This window comes from Gallus gallus, chromosome 11, assembly GCF_016699485.2.
Source record: "Gallus gallus isolate bGalGal1 chromosome 11, bGalGal1.mat.broiler.GRCg7b, whole genome shotgun sequence".
In the NCBI taxonomy this organism is placed as follows: domain Eukaryota; kingdom Metazoa; phylum Chordata; class Aves; order Galliformes; family Phasianidae; genus Gallus; species Gallus gallus.
In genome coordinates, this window is record NC_052542.1 from 16,387,680 (window position 1) to 16,409,124 (window position 21,445).

The 21,445-nt window shown below is 45.1% G+C and overlaps 1 protein-coding gene across 2 annotated transcripts in view; it reads left to right on the forward strand.

Annotated features, from left to right (window-relative positions):
- The window catches only part of ATP2C2 (ATPase secretory pathway Ca2+ transporting 2), a 23,615-nt gene continuing 2,170 nt past the window's right edge, over window positions 1-21,445 (forward strand). For both annotated transcript variants that reach the window (XM_040707236.2, XM_040707237.2), the window contains exons 1-26: window positions 1-169; window positions 3,453-3,560; window positions 4,059-4,175; window positions 5,815-5,904; window positions 5,980-6,015; window positions 6,098-6,159; window positions 6,961-7,069; window positions 7,148-7,297; window positions 7,391-7,459; window positions 7,905-7,980; window positions 8,223-8,289; window positions 9,547-9,671; window positions 11,890-11,987; window positions 12,637-12,738; window positions 13,542-13,631; window positions 14,591-14,692; window positions 15,275-15,431; window positions 16,823-16,993; window positions 17,544-17,641; window positions 17,726-17,776; window positions 18,122-18,288; window positions 18,956-19,024; window positions 19,097-19,213; window positions 19,765-19,912; window positions 20,503-20,598; window positions 20,914-21,055. In XM_040707236.2, coding sequence (XP_040563170.1) covers window positions 71-169; window positions 3,453-3,560; window positions 4,059-4,175; window positions 5,815-5,904; window positions 5,980-6,015; window positions 6,098-6,159; window positions 6,961-7,069; window positions 7,148-7,297; window positions 7,391-7,459; window positions 7,905-7,980; window positions 8,223-8,289; window positions 9,547-9,671; window positions 11,890-11,987; window positions 12,637-12,738; window positions 13,542-13,631; window positions 14,591-14,692; window positions 15,275-15,431; window positions 16,823-16,993; window positions 17,544-17,641; window positions 17,726-17,776; window positions 18,122-18,288; window positions 18,956-19,024; window positions 19,097-19,213; window positions 19,765-19,912; window positions 20,503-20,598; window positions 20,914-21,055 — 2,716 coding nt within the window. In that variant the 5' untranslated portion in view covers window positions 1-70. The remainder of the gene's footprint in view (window positions 170-3,452; window positions 3,561-4,058; window positions 4,176-5,814; window positions 5,905-5,979; window positions 6,016-6,097; window positions 6,160-6,960; window positions 7,070-7,147; window positions 7,298-7,390; window positions 7,460-7,904; window positions 7,981-8,222; window positions 8,290-9,546; window positions 9,672-11,889; window positions 11,988-12,636; window positions 12,739-13,541; window positions 13,632-14,590; window positions 14,693-15,274; window positions 15,432-16,822; window positions 16,994-17,543; window positions 17,642-17,725; window positions 17,777-18,121; window positions 18,289-18,955; window positions 19,025-19,096; window positions 19,214-19,764; window positions 19,913-20,502; window positions 20,599-20,913; window positions 21,056-21,445) is intronic.

Genomic DNA, 21,445 nt, shown 5'->3' on the forward strand with positions numbered 1-21,445 from the left:
ACAGCCCTGTGCTTGCAGGGGAATCCAAGCAGTGCCCGTGGCACCGGGTGCTCCCACCGCCCCGGCAAAGATGGTGGAAGGAGTGCTGGCCAAACTCTTCCCCAAACGGCTGTCCGCTCGCTTTGCACAGAAATATCAGCCCCTGGGGAGCACCGAGCCGGAAGAGGAGGTGAGGAGTTCCCAAAGCCCTTGCCGGGACCTGCCGAAATACTTTGTGTGCTCGGGGTCGAGTCTGTCGCCTCTGCCTGCCGGTCTGCCCTGTGCTACGGGAGTGTGATGTGGCTGTGGCTGTGCTCTGTGAGCTGGGATGAGGGTAACAATGTCTGCCAGGCAGCGGGGTGAGGAGGGGGCTCGTTTGTGTGGGATGCGTGCGGGGCACACCGCTCAGGGCCTGCGGGTTGCTGGGCAGTGCGCCCACCCCGGGGGTTCCCTGCGCTGCTCCTGGGCATTGCTGCACTGAGCTGGGCTGCAGGGCGCAGCCTGAGGAGCCTGCTCCGCAATGCTGGCTTTTCCTGAAAGATGCTAATGTGTGAATGCTGCTTTTTACTACCTCTTATCGCCACCGTCACCGATGGGTCAAAGCACGGTGGGTGGTTCAGGTGTCACATCTGTTGCTACTGTTGGTTTTTCTCCACTACAACTTGCAGGCTGGGATTCTTTCGTTGCCACATCTGCTCAGCGCAGGGATTTCCATTGCTCAAGACACACTTCTCTCCCACACATCAGAGCGATGCGGTGCCCTCCCACATGAACCCGATCCTCAGCGTGCAGGGTTCGCCCTTAGTCCTGTCCCGACGAAACCATGCACACACTTCCAGATCCTCAGGTTCTTTCCTGCGATCGTCTGATTGAGGCCTGTTCTCAGATATCACTCCTGCTAATCCTCTGAGCCTTTCAGAGCCTTGTCTTTCCAGCAGAGGGGCCGATCGGTGCAAGGCATTGAGCTCTTCCCCATAGCAGCACGGTGGGTGCTGCTGCTCCGCGCTCCTCCAGCACAGCCCCAGACCCCAAGGAGAGGGTGATGCGGCTGAGGCTGTGAAGTGTCTGCAGTCCTGTTTCAGTGGGAGGCTGAGGTTTCTAACGCTGTGCAGTCAGGGTGCCTCCGGCAATTAGGCCGGCTCGTTCTGCCACTGTGCCAAAATAAACAGTGATACATACTTAGTGCGGGACGTCCGCCCTGCTTGAATTATAGCTCTGGTCCTGCAGAGTGTGACACGCTCATAGCATGGCAGCAGTGACCAGAGTTTCTGCTGTGGGCACAGTGAGTAGGCAGAGGTGTGAAAGCCCAACGGCTTCAGGCAGGTCCTTGGAGGACCCGTTCCAGGTGAAAACAAGGCAGGCATTGCAGCACAGCTCTGCAGAGGCTGGGGGATGTCAGGAGGGGTCTCGTTCCAGGGCCTCCATAGATGTTCCTGTTACTTAGGGGCACACCGGAAAACCTTATAATAATGCTGTCACAAATAGAAGCCGTTTCAAGGCCTGTGGGGTCACTGCTATTCCTGAGTAGTAACGAACAGTAATGAATCCACTGGAGTAATGAATGGCACAGTTATTACACCCCAAAAAAGAAAATTTCCAAGCTGTTCTATTTCAGCTCACCCAACAATTATTTGTATTTTGTATGCATCCCAGTAACTGCCATGGCCTGAACAACTCGATGTATCAGGAGCATATTCCCAGGCTGATTTAGTCTGGCAAATGACTCACATTTCCCTGACACCCCAGGCACATCGCATCAGCAGAACCCTTTCTGTCCTTTCCCTCACAGCACTGAATCCACTCAAGTCTCAGGAGCCAGAGCCCAGAGCACAGACACTACCCAGCCCTGTCCTCCATTCAGGGCTGAGGTGGGCTTCTTTCATTCAGTAGGCACGGAGAATACACAAGAAGAAGGCTTCTGCTTGAAGCTTTAAAGGACCTCTTGTTAGACTTAGCCTACTTTTGACCAGATTTACAACGTACAAACTGGTCCAGGAGCCCCATGCTGCATTACAGTTGATGGGTTGTTTTGGGGCCAAGGATGGAGGTGATGGGGAAGGCGGCTGCACAGCTCTGCCACAGAGCCCTGCAGTCCCCCAGCATCCCCTGAGCTCGCAAAGCAATGGGTGAATTCTGATTTTGGTTTTGTTGTATCTTGCTGCCCAGCTGTATGGTGTCACTCTGTTGTGCTTGAGTTACGCGTAAGGGATAAAGGGCTGAAAATGTGAATTGTTAATGTTGATAGCCCACATCTGGCTTAAAATGTAAATAGAAAGCGATGCAGAACATACTCCCAACTTGTGCATCGCTGGAGCTGTCCTGGGACTAAAAGCCATGCCGTGCTGATGGCCAGGCACAGGCTGATCGCTATGGATTAGCTCACAGCATTAAAGCCCTCATTCACAGCAGCCGTGGTGCTCGTACATCCACGCATGTGCTTCCGTCATTCCTCTCCTCCACGCCTTCCCAAAGGTAAATAGCAGCGATAGTGCAGGCCTGGCAGACCTGGCTGTTCCCACCAGCTCTGTAGGACTGTAGGCACATTGCCTCATGCCTGTGCTGCTTCCCGTCCTCCAACACCTTTCATTAACCCACGAGCACCATAAGATGAGGCTGGTTTCTCCCACTTGGAGGCAGTGGAGGTGGGGTCTGCTTCCTCCTGTTGAGGCAGAAATCATCCTGGCTCAACATTACCATTCTTTTTTTCCCTCTGGCAGGTTGGTTTTGTTTTTAACAAGGAGAACCAGGCTTTCCTTGCTCTGAGCATAGAACACACAGTGAAACAGTGGCATGGCAAAATGCTTATCTTGGGCAGGATCCCTGCAAACAACAGGGCCCCTCATGCTTTCCTTCCCACAGCACTGCCATGTGTTTATTTTTTGGCAATCCAGCTCCTAATCATGTTGCTTTCTGCCAGCTGATTACAACCCCAGGGAAGGTTCAGGCAGCCTTTCAACCGAGGCAGCACCTCAGTCATTGTGAGGGCTTGATAGCAAACCACTCAGCTTTTCCCAGTCCCTGCCTACCCCTCTCTGCCAAGCAGCTGGAGGGGATTGCAATGGAGATAAGCTGACCATTGGATGTACACAGGGCTGAGCAAAACCATCGGCATTTAGCCTAATAACCAAACAGAATGGAGTGTAATAACGTTGTTGGTCATTCTGACACCACAGCAAATGTCCTCTCTCCCACCCCCACAGGAAGGGTCTCCTGCCTGCAGGCACAGAGCCAGCATTGCCAGCTGCCTTGGGGTGAACACTGGGGCTGTAGGGCAATGAGGTGCACCTGACTTTGGGTCTGAGGATTAATTAGGGAGTGTTATAAAGTGCTGTGATGGGGACATGTTTTTGCTACCTGTGGAGCCATGGGGCTGGCAGGATAAGAGAAGGGGGTTGAGGGAGGAGTAGAGAAATGCTAAGTGGTTTCTGCTGGTGGGGCATTCATCTGACAAGTGCTTTATCTCCTTTCTGCAGAGCCAGGAGTGTGAGCTGAAAGTCATTGAGCAGGAGAAGGAAGTGACAGTTCTACTACCCAAAGATGCGTGTAAATGCCATAAAGAAGACTTGGCCAAAGCCTTAAATGTAAGGGGTTTTAGCTCTTTTCATGAGCACAACACTGCAGGCTGTGCAGCTATTGACCCCAATCATCAGCATCTCCTTAAAAATCATCACGCGAGTGCACACAACATATTTTCCCTGCTTTTTAGAGCAGATTTAATTTCAGAGGCAAAATTCCTGGTTTTATCACCCTCAGCTGACTTCACAGCCTGATCCCATGTCCCAGCTCTGCCCCATCCCCTGCCCACAGCATTGCTGCTGTTGAGTAGCATCCCTGCTAGGGTTGTTTGTCCCTAGCAGGGATGTTGGCCCTGGCAGGGCTGGGTGTGATGCCTGGCGTTGTGGCTGCTGCATGTGGTCAGTGAGATGGACGGAGGGATGCTGAGACACAGGAGGGAGGTTCCCAGTGAGTTGCTTTGCTTCTGGGCAGAGTGAGAATCTGCTGTTCAGACCTGCATTTGTAGCAGTTTTCTGTGAGTATCCTACACCGTGTAACGTTGTATTGCTTTGATGTCCTGCTAGGTTGATTTACAGACTGGGCTCTCTGAGTTCTCCGTGCTGCAGCGCAGGTTAAAACATGGCTGGAATGAATTTTCAGTAGATGCCACAGAGCCTATATGGAAGAAATACCTGGACCAGGTAAGTGTTTTTGGCATGGGTTCTTGGTTCCTGCTGACAGCCCCTAGCTGGGGAGGATCGAACAAGTCTCTATATTAAAGTATTCCGTGGATTCTGCCCTAGGACAGGATGTGCCCCAGATCCAGAAACTATTCCCACAGTAAAGCCATTGTGAGGCGCAGATGCGGGTTCATTTCACCTGGAGATAACATCTTAAAATAAAAATAAACCTTTTTATCTCCACGCAGCCCACAAATCAAAAGTTATAGCTCAGTGAACTGGTTTCTGGAGCGCATCTGTTCTCTTTAAGGTGAGTGATAAAATCAGGGAAGGTTTGGGAAAGCCAGCTGTACCCAAGGAGTCGGGCAGAACTGCTGTCTTCATTTTCCCCAACCAGCTTATCTTCAATTTTCTTAAATACCCTCATATATATTGAAAATCTCTTCTAGGAAGACTTTTTTTTTCTCTGAAAGACCACCTCCCTGCCCAGGGAGTGGTGGAGTCGCTGTCCCTGAAGGTGGTCAAGAAACGTTTAGATGTGGTACTGAGGGATGTGGTGTAGTGGGGTCACGTTGGCAGTAGATGGATGGTTGGGCTGGATGGTCTTGGAGGTCTTTTCCAACCTTGGTGATTCTGTGATTCTATGGTTCTTTGAGTTTTTAACCAAATAAGAAGAGAGGTTTCATTTGCTTATTTGTTTGTTTTCAGCTAGCAAGGTGACTGTTTGGCTATTTTCTTAATCTTTATTATTATTACTTTGCTCCCTTTGGTGTTGTTTTAGCTGGGTAGTGAAGATTTTCCTTGCTTTGGAAGGCTTTCTTTTTATTTCATGGATTATCCTTTTTACTGCGTGATCAATGCGCTTTTATTGCTTTGATGTAAGCATCACTAAATCTCTTTGAGGATTCTTTTATTCTCAATAAAAAGTGAGATGCTGGGTTGTTTGATTTGGTTGTTGGTGGGTTGTTGGGTTTTTTCTTTTACTCCTCCTTCACTATCTTAAATTATTTCTCCTATGAGGACATGAAACAAACTATTCAGTGCCATTCAGTTCCACCGTTCCCATGCTAAATGGAGTGGATATTTTTGCATGTAGGATCAGGGCCCTTAAAATCCATGCCTAAAAGCAAAGGAAAAAGTGAGAAACTCTCCCACAGTGTGTGGCTTCCCCATTCTGCTGCTGATTTTGGTGACGTTTTCCATTTTCGGGGGGGGGGGGGGAGGGGGGTTTGCAACACCTGACAGTGCTGGCTCCTGTGGGCAGGGCAGAGCTTGGCAGATTGATGAGGAGAAAAGGGGGGGGGAAGGGAGAGAGAGGAGTTCTAGTATCAAATTCTAAAAGACAATCAAAGGTTTTGTTTGCACCTGTTGTGCCTCTAAGGAGATTTCAGAGTCTGACCTGCCCTACGTGTCTGAAAAGGCAATCCTTGCCTGTTTAGGATGGGGGAAAGAGGGGACATCTGTGTGTGTTGGTGAGAGCCTCAGCCTTATCCTGGTGGTCCCTGTGCTATGTAGGGGACCCCAGTCTGACCACAGGCACTGCACCCGCTCTGTACAGGAGGGTTCCTGCAGCCAAACAGCATCTCCAGCCCTTTCTGAACAGCTCTGAGACCAGCTCAGACTATGGTAATGTTCTGATTCATTTCATTTCCTTTTCCAGTTTAAAAATCCCCTCATTCTCTTGCTGTTGGCTTCTGCTCTGGTAAGCGTCATCACTAAGGAATACGAGGATGCTGCAAGCATCACCATGGTAGGTGCATATCTCCTGTACCCCGGCCCTTTGCTTCCCAAAGTCAATGTGCCTGTAACACCTCTCTGTCCTCAGGCTGTGCTCATCGTGGTCACCGTGGCCTTCATCCAGGTATGTGGAGCAGGGCTCAGCCCCACAGCCCCCAGCAGGTCGCTCACCTAACTTGGCTTTCTTTTCCTTTCTGATTTAAAAGGAGTATCGTTCTGAAAAGTCTCTGGAAGAACTGAACAAGTTGGTCCCCCCTGAGTGCAACTGGTGAGGCACAGCTGACTGGTGGGGTGCGAGTCCTGTGGGTTATGGGGGCAGAACTGGCTGGCAAGGAGTATGACTGCAGGTCATTGCTGGTGTAATGAGAAAGCAGTGTCTGGAAGATGAAGATGGGCTGAGAGTGCTGGGGTTGTTCAGCCTGGAGAAGAGAAAGCTCTGGGGAGACAGCACTGCAGCATTCCAGTACCTAAATGGGACTTCCAGGAGAGCTGGGGAGGGGCTGCTTGTCAGGAAGTGGAGTGACAAGACAAGGGTGGATTTAAATAAATTAGGAGGAAATTCTTCACTAGGAGGGTGATGAGGCACTGGTACAGGCTGCCCAGAAAACTGTGGGTGCCCATCCCAGGCTGCACTGGATGCAGCTTTGAGCAACCTGCTCTAGGAGAGAGGTGTCCATACCCATGGCAGGGGGTTGGAACTGAGGGTCTGTAAGGTTTTTACTATATAAATGCTGTTTGTGTCATTTATTGGTGACATGTAAATATTCTATACTGTACCCATCTGTTTAAGAATTTAAACTGAGAGCAAGAGGGAAGGAACTCTTTCTTCTCATGGTCTAATGGGAGGTGTCCTTGCCCATAGCAGAGGGGTTGGAACAAGATGATTTCTAAGGTCTCTTCCAACACAAACCATTCTATGATTCTATGGTTAGTGCAGATTTTGTTATTTACACTGCAAGATCCTTTGGGCAGAGCTCCTGCTTTCCTGCCTGTCATTCCTGAGCCTGCAGAAAGAATAATGAGCTCACAGCCTGGTTTCTTTTCTTCTTTTTCCATTTGTCTAATCTAGCCTGAGGGAAGGAAAACTGCAGCATCTTCTAGCTCGAGAGCTTGTGCCTGGAGATATCATATATCTTTCTGTTGGTGATAGGGTCCCCGCAGACCTCAGGCTGATAGAGGTAAATGCAGCTCCATGGACAAGGGCCAGCTTTGAAAGGGTGTGTTACCAGTGTGAGAAATGGTGTGCTTTTACTTAGGTTACAGATCTGCTGGTGGATGAATCCAGTTTTACAGGAGAAGCTGAGCCTTGCAACAAGACTGATGGTGTGTTACTGGAAGCTGGAGATATAACCACACTGAGCAATGTTGTTTTCATGGGGACCCTGGTGCGATATGGGAAGGGAAAAGTGAGTCCTCTCACCCCCAGTCTTTTCCCTGATGTTAGTCACAGAATCTTTTAAATAAGATTTTTCATCTGCTTTTTTTTCCCCTCTTTTCAGGGCGTAGTTATTGGGACAGGTGAAAACTCGCAGTTTGGAGAGGTGTTCAAAATGATGCAAGCTGAAGAGGTAAAGAAGTCTCTGGGTCACTCTGGAAATGGTGGATGTGCTGAGTGAAAATCGTGAGAGGGAGCACTGCTGGGGGTTAATGCATTAGATCTGTCTCTGCTATTGAATGCCTGCCTGACTGAGAGATGCCTGAACCATATGCCTTCTTGGTTGGTTGGTTTTCTTTCTTTATTTTCCTCGACTTCCTCTAGGTATATAAATGGTTAGTTCTACACATGCCATGTTCTCACTGGCTGCATCTCTGAACCAAACACAGATGAGGTGTTAGAAACTAATCAACTCTTGATCTTAGGTTTGGAGTGGGTAAGCACTGGACAGTATGGGGCAGTTGTAAGAGCCACAGTAATGATGGCCAGGTCTGTGTGGGGCTATCATTCTGCCTTACCTTCATCTTCTCATCTTTCATAATGCACGATGAAAAACAGCTCTTCTCTCATGTTTCCAGACTCCCAAAACGCCTCTCCAAAAAAGCATGGACAGACTGGGGAAGCAACTCACCCTTTTTTCCTTTGGCATAATTGGTGAGTTGAACACAGTGCTCACAGTTGTGCGTGGAGCTGGGAGAGCCCTCTGTGCTCCAGGGTTGCTGCTTTCAAAAGCACCTGATGGGGATTACTGGGATTTTGGGAGGTGTAAGCAGAGATTCCTGGGAAGGAGAGATCTGAGGGCTTCGTTGTATAATTCCTTCTCCAAGTACAGCTGAAGCAGATTGGAGAGATATACTTTGATCAATGTTTTTCATTCGATGCTTTCCCCCCACCAGGTTTAATAATGCTCATTGGCTGGTTACAAGGGAAGCATCTTCTCAGCATGTTCACCATTGGAGTTAGGTGAGGATTTGAAAGCTCCTTTCTCTTTGATTTGTACTGAAATATGTCCCCGGGAGTTTCCTGTTCAAAACAATGGACACCTCACAAAAGAGCTTGCATAAGGCCCTTCAGAAGTACATGCTGATCCTGCACTGTTGTGATTAATGTTGGCTTTACAGTTGAGTTTAACAGAAAAAGAAGCATGGATGTCTTTTGGAAATCAATCACATTCAAACATATTTTTCCTTATTTTCTCTGAATGGAGTATTTTGAAAATCTTCACCAGCACTTCCCAGCTCATCCTGCCATGAATGCCCTTTTCTGTCTCCACTATGAATTTAATGGGAGTGTAACAACAGCAAATATTAGCCTTTGCTGTTCTTTCTAGATTTACGCATAATGATAGGAATGTGCGTTTTATGGACATGAAATGCATGTGCAAGCTCTTAATCAAACATAATAAACCACGTGTTTTTAGTAGCACCCATAAAATCTATTGTTTGATGTTGTCATGACTCAAACAAGTCCTTTAGGAAAGCTTTCCATGGAAATAGTAAAAAAAATAATAAAAATCAAAACAAAACTGCAGTCGAGGGGACAACGGAGCAACAGGGAATGAGATGTGGCGGCAAAGAAAAGCAGTTAGGTCTGAATGCTGGGGAGCAGCCCATGGCATTGAAAGTCACCCTTGGTTACACTTTGGAGATATATGTGGAAGTGCTCAGTTACTCAAGGAAATAGCTAAAGGACAGATGTGGCCAACATCTTATTTTTCCTAGTGTGCCAGCTGTTGTGGGCTTTAATGTTGGCTCCATTCAGTGTGCACAGCACAGAGATATCTGGGCAGCTCGTTCTCTCCTGACATAGTTTGTACCCAACATGTAGGAGATGTGGGGCTGTGTATGGATGGGAGTTAGTAGGTATCACATGAGATGTGATGTCATGGAGTATTCATGTTCCGTCCTCAGAAAGTTAAATGAATGAAATCCAACCTCTAAATCCCTGCTGAACCAGAAGTTAATGCTCTTTAATGACACGAAGAAGAAAAGCGATCGCTGTGTCAAAATTACCCAGAAAAAGGTTGAAGGGCTGGATAGATATCCTGCTTTTTATTTTGTTGTTTCCCAGCAGTCCCAGTGGTTAGCAGTGCACGCTTCCACTCAGAGATGCCCATATAGGCAGGAAGACTCACCCCGTATAGATGTCCCTTTGGAATGGTTGGTCAGCACTTGCAGTCTGACCCATACATTGAAGCCATTTTCTCTCTGTTGTTCCCAGCCTGGCAGTGGCTGCCATCCCAGAGGGCCTTCCCATCGTGGTCACTGTGACACTGGTGCTGGGTGTTCTTCGTATGGCCAAGAAAAGAGTGATTGTGAAGAAGTTGCCCATTGTAGAAACCTTAGGTGAGTTTGCAAAAGAGCCACGGGCTTTGGTCATTCGTTCAAATTCAACTGAGGCCGAGTGAGCCTCAGTTTGATTTTTATTCTATCATTTTATTTTATTACTTTAATTGCTTTTTAAATTATTATTCTAATATAGAAATATGTGTATTTTATCTTGGAATATGCTTACTGGGCCTGAGCAACCCACTCAGATTTAAATGCTACTCCATGTTCCTCACCTTTTTCTCTACTTTAGTGACAGTAAGGTGATCAGGTGCTGTTGTCTATTAGGAGTGATGCAGAGAGAAATCTACTGTGGCATCTTCCTCCTGCTGCAACCCAACCCATGACAGCGGCCCATGGGGAGCAATGCTCCTCTGCAGCCATGCCTGCTCTATTTGGGTTGAAAGGCTTTCTCCTTTGGATTTCTCCTTTGGGTTTCTCCTTTTCCCCCATTACACAGGACCATCCTGCAGGTCCCTGCCATCCACTTCTTTGCTGTCTGGCTAAAAAGCCTTTCAGCCCCTCAAGTCGAGCCTGGTGAATAGACAAAACTGTCTGCTTTCCTGCAGTCCATGTAGCCATCTCCCTCGTATCTGAAGAGCTGTGGAAAGTAGGGATAAGAGGATATTGATAAGGCAACCAGCCCATTCTCACAGCACAGGACAGAATAAAGTCTTATGAAAGTATTCCTTCACCACCTCTTATCTTCAAACTGGCCCTCATCCCCAGGTCACCGTATTCCAGGCTTTGCTATTCTGACATTGGTCAGTATGGCAATTATATGAAGGGGAAGAAATATTGTGCATTTAGGACCACTCATTAAAACGTGCACCAAATGCCAAGCCAGGCCCAGGTAGTTGAAGATATCTGCTGTGCAGCCGGATCTTCAGCTAAGATTTGTCTGACTTTGAAATGCTGCTATTGTTTGAACTGCCCTTGTTTGTTCTGCAGTTAAGGAATCTTATCACCCTGATTTTATTGTACCTGCCCTGACCCAAGACATCTGAGACTGCCTTATCTCAGTAGGAATTTTGTTCTGGAAGGGCTGCGCCCAAACAGGCATAACTGCCAGATGTCCAGGTACTCTGATGGGTGACCTAGAAGTGGAAAAAGCTGTACTCTCCATACATAAATTGTACAGTGTCTGGTAAACTTCTCAAAGGGAGAAAAATAATCACAAAATCACCAAGGTTGGAAAAGGCCTCCAAGATTATCCAGTCCAACCATCCACCTACCACTAGTATTTCCCTGCTAAACCATGTCCCTCGGTACAACATCTAAATGTTCCTTGAACACCTCCAGTGGTGATTCCACCCCTCCCTGGGCAGCCCATTCCAGTGCCTGACCACTCTTTCTGAGAATAAATTTTTCCTACTGTCCAACCTGAATCTCCCCTAGTGCAACTTGAGGCCATCATCCTCCAGCTTTACCTGGTTCTGTAACGGTAACTAACTGAAAATGGAATATTAGAAGTGATAGCACAGAAAAGCTACTCAAGTCAAAACTGCAGTTAATTTACTCACAGCCCAACCTGTTTTATTCTCTCCAGGCTCTTACCTAGAAATCCTCACGTTGGTGAGTCTTTGCTAAGCTGTATGGTCACCTCCAGAGCCAGGGGAGATATTCAGACTTCAAAGGGAGCTGAAGTCTGATTCTCTTTTGTGCTAAAGTCATCTTTTTTTTCCCTTTCTGAGAATGGAAAATAGCCAGACTGATGTTAAGTATTCTCATTCCCTCCTTTGCTGTATTCTGCTGTAAATGGGCCCTGGCATAAATGTGCTTTATTGTCACAAAGCAAAGCATGAGTGGGGCAGCTCCCACTCTTAGCTGGATTTTAAAGTGCTTTTTGCAGCAGTTCTTGACACAGCTAGCCTCACAACCCTCTGGGGAGGTGGGGAAGTGCTGTTCCTGACTTAGAGAGGGAAGCAAAGGTTAATTAAACAGCCCATCTGAGGAAGCATGAGGCAGAGTGAGAATTTGATACTACTTCTCCGAACATAATAGTAGCTGTTCTGTTGGTGTGCAGTGCCTGGATATGCTGGTCACCTGGAGATCATGGTCTTCTTTGGCTGCTCATGACCTGATGCTCAAGACAATGCAGGCATCCTCAAATGTCTCCAACTGCATCTCACAACCAAATTACTTGCACAATGCCATGAAGTGTAATGAAATTCCTTTCCTCTCATCTTTTCCTTACAACTTAATGAGTTCTGATTTAAAACCTTCCTTGCACCAGGCTGCTGCAATGTCATCTGCTCGGATAAGACAGGCACTCTGACGGCCAATGAGATGACAGTGACTCGGCTCATGACTTCAGATGGCTTCCAGGCAGAGGTACAGAGGTGGTGATGTGATATGGGCTTTCCTATTCAAGCTCAGTGGGGCTGACTTGCTTTTAGTTCTGTGAAGCCCAAATATGGAGCTTTGAGTCAGTCCCCAAAAAAGCATGTCATTGCACATCACTGGTTGGTCAAAGAGAAGGGACTTTCATGGTGCTAGAGAGACATGCAGCCCCAGCTCTGCCTGTACAAAAGCCACTCAGATGCCATAAACAAATTGACTTCGTCTGTTGTTCTCTGCGATGGTAAACACTGTAATCTGCTGTTGAGCCTTGCGGGTCTATCTATTATAGGAATATTTATTATGAGTGAGTTAATACTTGGCTCATTTACCTGCTTGCAGAGTTGATAAACGCAGGCATGATCAGGGCTTTAGCAATACCAGTGAACCCACTGTGACCAAAGAACAAGATCTCTTGACTGAGCTGCATGGCACTTCTACAGAACTTGAGTTCAGAAGACAAGCTCTGTCCTTATGTTTTCTTACATATATTCATTACCTGCAGCGTTGCCTTGAGCTAGAAAGAAAAGTCCCAGCATCCCTTCAAAATCAGAAACTTTCTCAAGTGCACCTCATTGCATGGAGACATGGTGTGGTCTTGTGTGGCACTGAGAAAGTTGTTCTCTCTCCCTCCTTTCCTCAGGTCAGTGGGGTGGGCTACAGTGGAGAAGGAAATGTTTATCTTCTGCCATCAAAGGAAATTCTTAAAGAATTTTCCAATGTCTCAGTTGGGAAACTAGTGGAGGTAAGTATAAGTTATGAGTCAGCTTGTCCTATTTGCTTTCGGTTTTAATTAGCACAGATCATTTCAATTAAAGGGTGTGAGAACACCTCTTCTGTAACTTAAGCAAACTGCCTGGTGAGTGCAGTCAGGGAGAAATTCTCCAAGTAGTCGTGATACGAAACCTGAAGCTAATTGGTGAAAGGCAGCAATCGAGATGTGTAGGGGAGGAGTCATCAAGTTGAGCGTCATCGATGTTTTGGAACAAACTGTGGTTCTGGCGGAGGAGAGAGCAATTAATATTACCATGTTCAGGTTTTTAATGTAGACAGACTCTAGACTTCAGCCAGCTGTGCAATCAGTATGCAAATGCACTGCAATGGTCTCTGGATTTCATGTTAGCATTAAATATAATCTTGGGTATTTGAGTGTAGGCTGAGGTGGAGTGTTTGAATAGTGAAGTGATCTGAGCTCGAGCCTCAAGTGGAGGTTAGGCTTTACTGTACCCATACTGCACATTAGCAGCAATGGTAGGAAGGTCAGAGTTTTCATGACTTATGAAGTTGGTTTGATACATATCGTATTTTGCTTCAGGTTAATTTATCCAAAATGTAAAATTTACGCCCCAAAAAGGCACATTCCGTGGATTAAGCAGGTTTAGAAAGCAGGAGAACTAATCTCAGGAGATGCAGTTACAGGGAGTAGCACATCTTTTGGGATGTGGTTGCTTTCATTCTCCAATCTCTCTATTTCATGTAAAGAGATGGAAAAAGCTATTAATTTAGTTGTGGAAGAAATGAACCATGTGAATACTTCCCCTTTTCTAGGCTGGCTGTGTGGTCAATAATGCCGTTATCAGGAAAAACAGTGTGATAGGACAGCCCACGGAAGGAGCTCTCCTTGCTCTTGCAATGAAGGTAAGGTTGTTGAGATTTAAAATATTCCAGAATTTAAAAAATAATAATAAAAAAAAAGGAAAGCTGGATGTGTTAAGTCTGACAGCAGTGATCAGACTTCTTTAAAGTCCGCAGACTGCTTTTATCCTTTCTTTCCTTTTCTCTTCTCCCCAGGGTTGTAGATGTACACCTCTCCCATGTAAGTCTCTTGTCATGGACAAACACCTTCCCTGAGCTTCTGTGCTAACAGCAGTAATTGCTTTGCTTGGTTAATTAGTACAGTTATTCTGCATAGATTTCTTCTGAGCTCAAACCAAAATGTCTGTTTACATTTCCTCTGGATTCCAGTTAAGAGTTCAGGAGGAAGATGAGTGTGGAAAAACAAGCAAGAACAGGCCATGCCAGAAAGCATAGCACAGGGCCACCCTGGGTTTGGATCATCTGATAGCTGATTACATTCTTCTGATCATGATGATATAAAATAAGAATTTTGAATGAATACTGTACTCATACTCAGAGACAGAAGGCCATAAGCACTTCAAGGAATCGTTAGGTCAGCCCGACACAACTTGTGGCCCTCTGAGCTCAGGTGGGCTGTAAGTTACAGCAGGTGGCTGACAAAGCAATGCAGACATCTGGTTTAGCTCCTAATGTTAAAGCTTGCAACTCTAACAGAATTGATCCAAAGCCCCACTGAGGGCCTGGACGGCAGTGCAGCTCTATGGTTAGTGCTCTTGCAGAGCCCAGTGCTTCTTGCAAAAGCTTCGAACTATGGGTTAGTTGATCCCATATCAGGCACCAAAGGGAAAAGATCTTTTTGAAATAGAGGTTCTTCCCCATGCTTTCTCTTGAGCTCTATGAAATACAACTGCCTTTGAAGTACATGGTCAGTTCTTGATGTATGCTGTGCAGTAAAAAATAAAGACAAGCTTTGGCGTTGTTCAGCATTACAGTGCTCTTCTTATTTTACTGTGCTTCAGATGGAATTAGCTGACATAAAAGATATTTATGCAAGAAAGAAGGAAATTCCATTTAGCTCCGAACAGAAATGGATGGCTGTGAAATGCACACTGAAAAATCAGGTAAAGCAAACAGTCCTGTGGGCTGGTTTCGTGTTTCTAATTGTGCACCTCAACAATGGGCATGAAACGGTATCTCTTCAGCAAACAGTGCATTCAGAAGTTAACTGTATCAGGAGAAAAAACTGAGCAAACCTCAGAATTCCTGACTTGGGTGTAATTTTAGCTGGTAGTGCTGTGCTCGAATAGGAGAATTCTTCTTGTGTAGTGGTTTGATCTGGAAAACAAAAGCTGTTGGTGAAAACTGGCAGGGGAGGGGAGATGTGATGTTTGGAAGAAAACGTTGGCCATTCTTCCCTCCCTGCTTCATAAGGAGCTTGTCTTAGCTGATACTGTTCTCTGGGTGAGCGACTCATACCGTTTCATGAGGCTGTGTCTGTGGTGGCTGAGTGTGAAAAATGGCCCAAGCAAAGCCATCACATCCTATAAATAACACGTGCAGGTGGGCATGTTACGAAACAGGCAGGAGAGCAAAGAAAAGGACTTTCTTTATGTCAGATGAAAAGCTTTATGCATTGCCAGCACTTTTTAAATGTCCTCTTTTTGTTTTCCTTTGATAAAATACATTATCTTCTTCCTTTAAAGGATCAGGAAGATATTTACTTCATGAAAGGAGCATTTGAAGAAGTGATTCGATATTGCACTATGTATAACAGCAGTGGCATCTCATTAATGCTCACACCTCAACAGAAAGCCTCCTACCAGCAGGAAGAGAAAAGAATGGGCTCCTCAGGTCTACGGGGTCAGTCCTTGCTGTCCGTGTCCCTTGCTATGCCCCGATACCTTCCTGCTCTGTTTTGGTTAGGATGGGCAGAGGCTTAACCCTTAGCATCACTTGCATGATCTCTTCATAGTACATGTCAGAGTCCAGCAATGGTTTTAGTCTGCTGTTTATTGCTTACCATTAATCTTTTCTCCCTTTTTTTTTTTTTTCCTTCTTTCTCTTGCTGGATTTAAATTAGTGAACTTGAAAGGAGCTGAAAATAAGCACTGGTACCAGAGAATGTTTCTCTTCCCTGAAGCGTTGTGATCATCTGAGTTACAGTCTGAAAGTTGCACTGAAAAGCTTCACCTGATCTAGTCAGTGCTCTGCCAAGTTTTGCTTTAAAGAGCTGTTTCAAGAGCAACAAAAAGCAACTGTGAAGGGGGATCAGAGCATGGATTTGGGCACTGACGTTTTCATTTGATGTTTAATTCAGTTCTTTATTAGGACCAAACGTAACGATCTCCTTTTGATTCTGGCTTCATGTCAGTGCATGAGCTGGAGAAATTATTATAAATGTGGTGATCTGTCAGCGATGAAGGAAATACATCAGTAATATCTTAGACTTTCACACAGTAACAAAGACATTTCGTCTCCTGTGCGTGTTCCCAGGATGTAAGTAAATGAGAACGTGTCTTAGCAGTGAGGTCTGGAAGATGTAGTTCATGTATGTGTTCTCCAGTCCCATGTCTTGTGGTTAGTAACTGGTGTATGGAGCTTGCATGGCAGTACCTACATCTGGCTTGTGAATGGCAAATCACCCTCCAAAAGAAAAGCAATTAGCTGAGGCAGCTGCTGTGAGCTTGTGGTTCAGTCATCAGAGCAATGCTGCCCTGAACGCCTGGCCAAGTACCCTGGAGTTGTTCAGGACCAATTGGACAATATGGTTAGGCAATGAGAACAGAAACAACGTGCTCAGAGCCTTGCTTCATATGATGAAAGTTTCACTAGTTTAACTGGATTTACTTCTCAAACTGTAGATTAAAATATAAAAAAAAAACCCCAAAACTCAAACTCTTATGTTTTCACAGGGGCACTATTGTTTTACATAACACTTCAATAGTGTCTGGTGTAATATTGCTCTCTCAATCCATTTGCTTTTAGGGAAGACTTGGTAGGCATTTAAATTAGTTAGAAATAAATCGTAAGGGAAATGTTGGAAACAGAAATGCTCTGATTCTGATAAACCTGTGTTATTATGCTACTTTTTTGAGCCTCCTATACAAAAAGATCTAAATATCTGGCTTGAATGACTTTTTCAGTTGGAAAACTGGAAAGTTAAGATCTCCCCTAAATGTTCATTTTAACGTACAGAAATGAATTATAAGTAATTTTGCTTTGTCTTCTTTTTTTCCCTCCTCTGTTTCCAGTACTCGCTTTGGCTTCAGGTTCAGAGCTTGGCAAACTGACCTTTTTGGGTCTGGTTGGAATAATTGATCCCCCCAGGGCTGGAGTGAAGGAAGCTGTGCAAGTCCTTGTTGAGTCCGGTGTCTCAGTAAAGATGATAACTGGAGATGCCCTGGAAACTGCTGTGGCTATAGGTAATGAACCTGGTTTCCTTCCTGTGGGCCTGTACTCTGTTGGATCAGTCCAGTGTTGTGTTACATTACCTATCAGTGATCATCTTTATCGTTCTTTTTGTTTGTGTAATAGGGGCTCTAAATATCACTGACTTCCTGCCTTTTCCAATGAAACAAATACTAAATGCAGTAAAACAGCTGTGCACTATGGGCCAAATTCCTGTAAATTGTACTGTTTTAGAGCAAGAAATGGCAAAATCTCAATCTAGTGCCCTTAAATGAGATAAATGGCCTTGCTGGGATTATGGACTCTGCTTACGTTCTAAGTGTGAGCATCTCCGTGCTTCCCATTTTTGCCTTCTGCCTTTAGAAGCACACTGTGCAAGCAGCAGGGAGGAGAGAGGGCTGGATGTAGTACCAGCTCCAGCCATGAGTACTGTGTTGTTTCCACACTGCCAGGCTGACTGCCTTCACCAGCTCTTAAATTGCTGCTGCTGCTCCTCAAGTCAGGAAATAGTTTCCTTTTTCCAGAGCTGATGAGTGGGTCTTCATTCTGGGCTTTTCTTTGCAGGGCAGAATATTGGTCTCTGCAATGGGAAATTGAAAGCCATGTCTGGAGAAGAGCTGGATCAAGTGGCAGAGTCAGAACTCTCCTCCACTGTCAAAAATGTAATGGTTTTGAACACAGCATCAAGGCTTTGTTCCATCTCCACTAGCATCCATCTCATACCATCGTGTGTTTTTGTTTTTCAGATTTCCATTTTCTTTAGAACAAGTCCAAAGCATAAGCTAAAAATCATAAAGGTACTAAAAGCTTCTCAAATCCATCATATACCTTGCAAAAATAAGGCAGGGGGTGGGCCTCAGGAGTTCTGTCAATGACCTGGTCTCCCAGGACAAGATCAGCTCCAACTAGATGACCAGAAAACCAAAGCTAAAGCACTGGGTCTACTTACAACAATATAACAATATTGTTGTTTCTGCTGCACACCTCTCCTGGGTCACTTGAGAGATGCAAGTAACATTATGCTTGTTATTAACAAGCAGTCCGTGCTCAAAACTGCGCCGCAGTTCTGTTCAGTGCCCATCCTGTGATTGCCAACAGGACTTCTCCTGGCTTCAGAATCTCTCCTCTCTTCTCCCCCACAGGCTTTGCAGAGGGCTGGTGCCATTGTGTCAATGACAGGAGATGGTGTTAATGATGCTGTGGCTCTTAAATCTGCCGATATTGGGATTGCCATGGGGCAGGCGGGTACAGACGTCAGCAAAGAGGCTGCCAACATGATCCTTGTGGACGATGACTTCTCAACAGTAATGTAGGTTCAGAGACTTCCTTAGTATCTGACCCTTTCTTACTTCAGATGCTTTCTGGCTATCCATTGCAGTGAGGCTGTTATGTGACTAGCCCTGGAAAAATCACAAGACTCAGGACGTGTAAGTGGAGATGAATTCCTCAGTGGGGCCCGGCTCACTTTCAGTTGCATGTACTGCAATAACTTTTTTGTTTCAGGTGGTGGTGACAAAGCTAGCTTTCAGCTGAAGGCCCTGGCTTCTTGTTGCTGTAGCTATAGAGACTCCTCAGTTACTGTAGCTACCTGGAGATTTAAAAGTGCCTCCAAGTCTGGGTAATCTTAACTTGTTCCCTCTGCCTTGTGCAAGAAGCTCAGAGGAAAGATGCATAATTTGCAACACTCTGTTGGTTTCTAACAACAGACACAGAAGGCAGAGTAGAGTGAGGATATAATAGGTCACATGTCTGCTTTATGAACCAAGACCTGGCCACATGAACCACAGTTTTCAGATTGATTAGTCCTGATAAAATCACTCTGAGGAGATACATTGTTCTCCTCTTTCTTAGCTGAGGTCTTTATTTCAGCTGGGATAAGAGCTAGAGAAGGTAACTTGTCTTCAAGGTGTCATAGGTAGGGCTCAGTGTGAAACACGGTTAATGTTAGTTATTAAGTAAATTCTCCCCTCTTCCAGGAATGCAATAGAAGAGGGAAAAGGAATATTTTACAACATAAAAAACTTTGTCCGGTTCCAGCTGAGCACGTAAGTTCTTGTTTGCTTTAACTGCAGTGGAAGCAAGGCCATGCAGACTAAACCTTCTTTTGTGCTTTGCAGGAGCATTTCAGCTTTGAGCCTAATTACTCTGTCAACAGTGCTCAACCTACCAAATCCACTCAATGCTATGCAGATCTTATGGATCAACATCATCATGGATGGGCCCCCAGCCCAAAGGTATGAAGGAGACAAATGAGCAACGTACCAGCTTGTGTTGGCTTAGGAGCATAAGCTGTTATGATTGCTTATCAGTGTGCCAATCACTTGATTGTTAAATAAGACAAGCTGTACTTATGTTCCCTTCTGGTCCCTCCTAAGGCTATTTACTACTTCTGTACTTGAGGTTTGACATCTTCCTGTTTTGGGGTGGAACCAAAATCACAAGATACAAGAACCTCATTGAACTGCTAATTACAACATCTTCATTATGGAAGGGATGTTGGCCAAAATCTCACCCCTAGCTTTCCCTCTATGATGACACATGGGTATGATGCGCTATGATAGTTTAATATTATGTCACTGTAACAGTTTGTTTTGCAAAACAAAAAAGAGCCTTTATCTTGCTCTCACAGATAATACAGCCTTATGTAACATTGCCAGAATACTGGCATCTCTCGTGCTTTATTTAGAAGAATTTAATCTTCCAGATCCATCTTCTCTTACCTGCAGTATCATTTCAGGACAACCTGTGTTAACTAAATGCAGCATTTCTCTTCTATTTGAGGCAGCTTGGGAGTTGAACCTGTTGATAGGGATACAATCAAACAGCCACCCCGATGTATTACGGACACTATACTCAGCAAATCACTGATCCTGAAAATCTTCATGTCAGCTCTAATTATCATTAGTGGAACCCTCTTCGTCTTCTGGAAGGAGGTGAGGAAAATCTGCAATAGTATCTTGTTTTCATCAGGGTGGAGAATGAAGTGAAGGGCAATTTCTGAAGGCAGTACACGTTAACTTCCTGAAATACATCCAGTGGGGAAGGACTAGTAAGGGCAGAGTGTTAGGAAACCAGAGTCCTTGCTCTGTTTCTGCCTTCCTGTCTTGCCTCTTATTTGGCCCTTCCTATCTAGAATGAGAAAACTAAGATTTGAAACGATTCCAACACCCCAAAGTACTTTTTGCCTCTAGAGTTCCACAGACGTAGAGAGCATCAAGCACATAAATACTACACATCTTGGTTAGTTAAAGTTATTAGTACTCTAACAGTGTAGATAATTCAGTTTAGAATATGCTTCATTCAAAATCCATATCACTTAAAAATAGGGTTGATAAGATCATAAACCCAGCAATTAGCAGGAAGAAATCAATGCTGCCTATACTAGCTAGAAGTAGACTTATTCCTTTGCTTGACTGTACTTTGAACTGCCTGGGATCGTTACAGGGAATATTTAGTTCATCTATTGCATGGACTTATTGCTGTAAGGCTTAACTCACCCCTGGAACTCTGTGTGTGCTTTCAGAATCCTAAAGGTGGCATAACCCCCCGGACCACAACCATGACTTTTACGTGCTTTGTGTTTTTTGACCTCTTCAATGCTCTGACGTGCCGCTCTCAGGTGAGATCGTCGTGTCAGCAATAATTTCTAATCTTAAAGAAAACCAAAAACCACTAGAATGCAAAGATTTTGCATAGGAAGGCCTCGTTTTTAACAGCCCTTTAAAGCTGTGTGATTTTTATCATCTTTGCTATCCATCGTTGTTCAACTGTAATGCTTCCAGCTATCCAGCTCTGCCCAAGTTAGCATTCATATAACTTCAATATTCCCAAAAGTAGTAGAGTTTACGTGCAAAGAAACAGCCTGACGTTCAAATTCCAACAGGAGATTGGGAAATGCTATGTTTCTTTTTATTTTTTTTTTCCCCTTCTCCAGACAAAGCTGATATTGGAAATAGGCTTTTTTCGAAACCGCATGTTCTTGTATTCTGTGCTCGGGTCATTTCTGGGACAGCTGGCTGTTATATATGTCCCTCCATTACAAAAGATCTTCCAGACAGAGAACTTAGGAGTGCTAGGTAAGTTACAAAATGCATATATGTCTTATTCTAAGCTACTTTAAAAAGCAGATGGAATTGCTGAGTTGCTACGTGATAGCTCCTATGAGATTGCTGGTAGGAGAAATCGGGCAGCAGCACATATAGCGAAATACATAGAAGCAGTTACACAAAAATGCTTGTAGTTAATGATATTCCAGGGTAGGTTTTCAATTTTGATTTACTGTACATAAATGCAGGCAGACTGAGATTTTTCCATGAGCTCTGTCTGATGATTTTTCATTAAATAAATCCATCCAGGATTGTTATGCAATCGGTTCATTTTGCAAAAAGCTCAGTAAATGTTGCTGAGTTGAAATGCAATGCATATTTTACCATCTGAATCAGTCTGAGCAAACTCTACTGTTACAT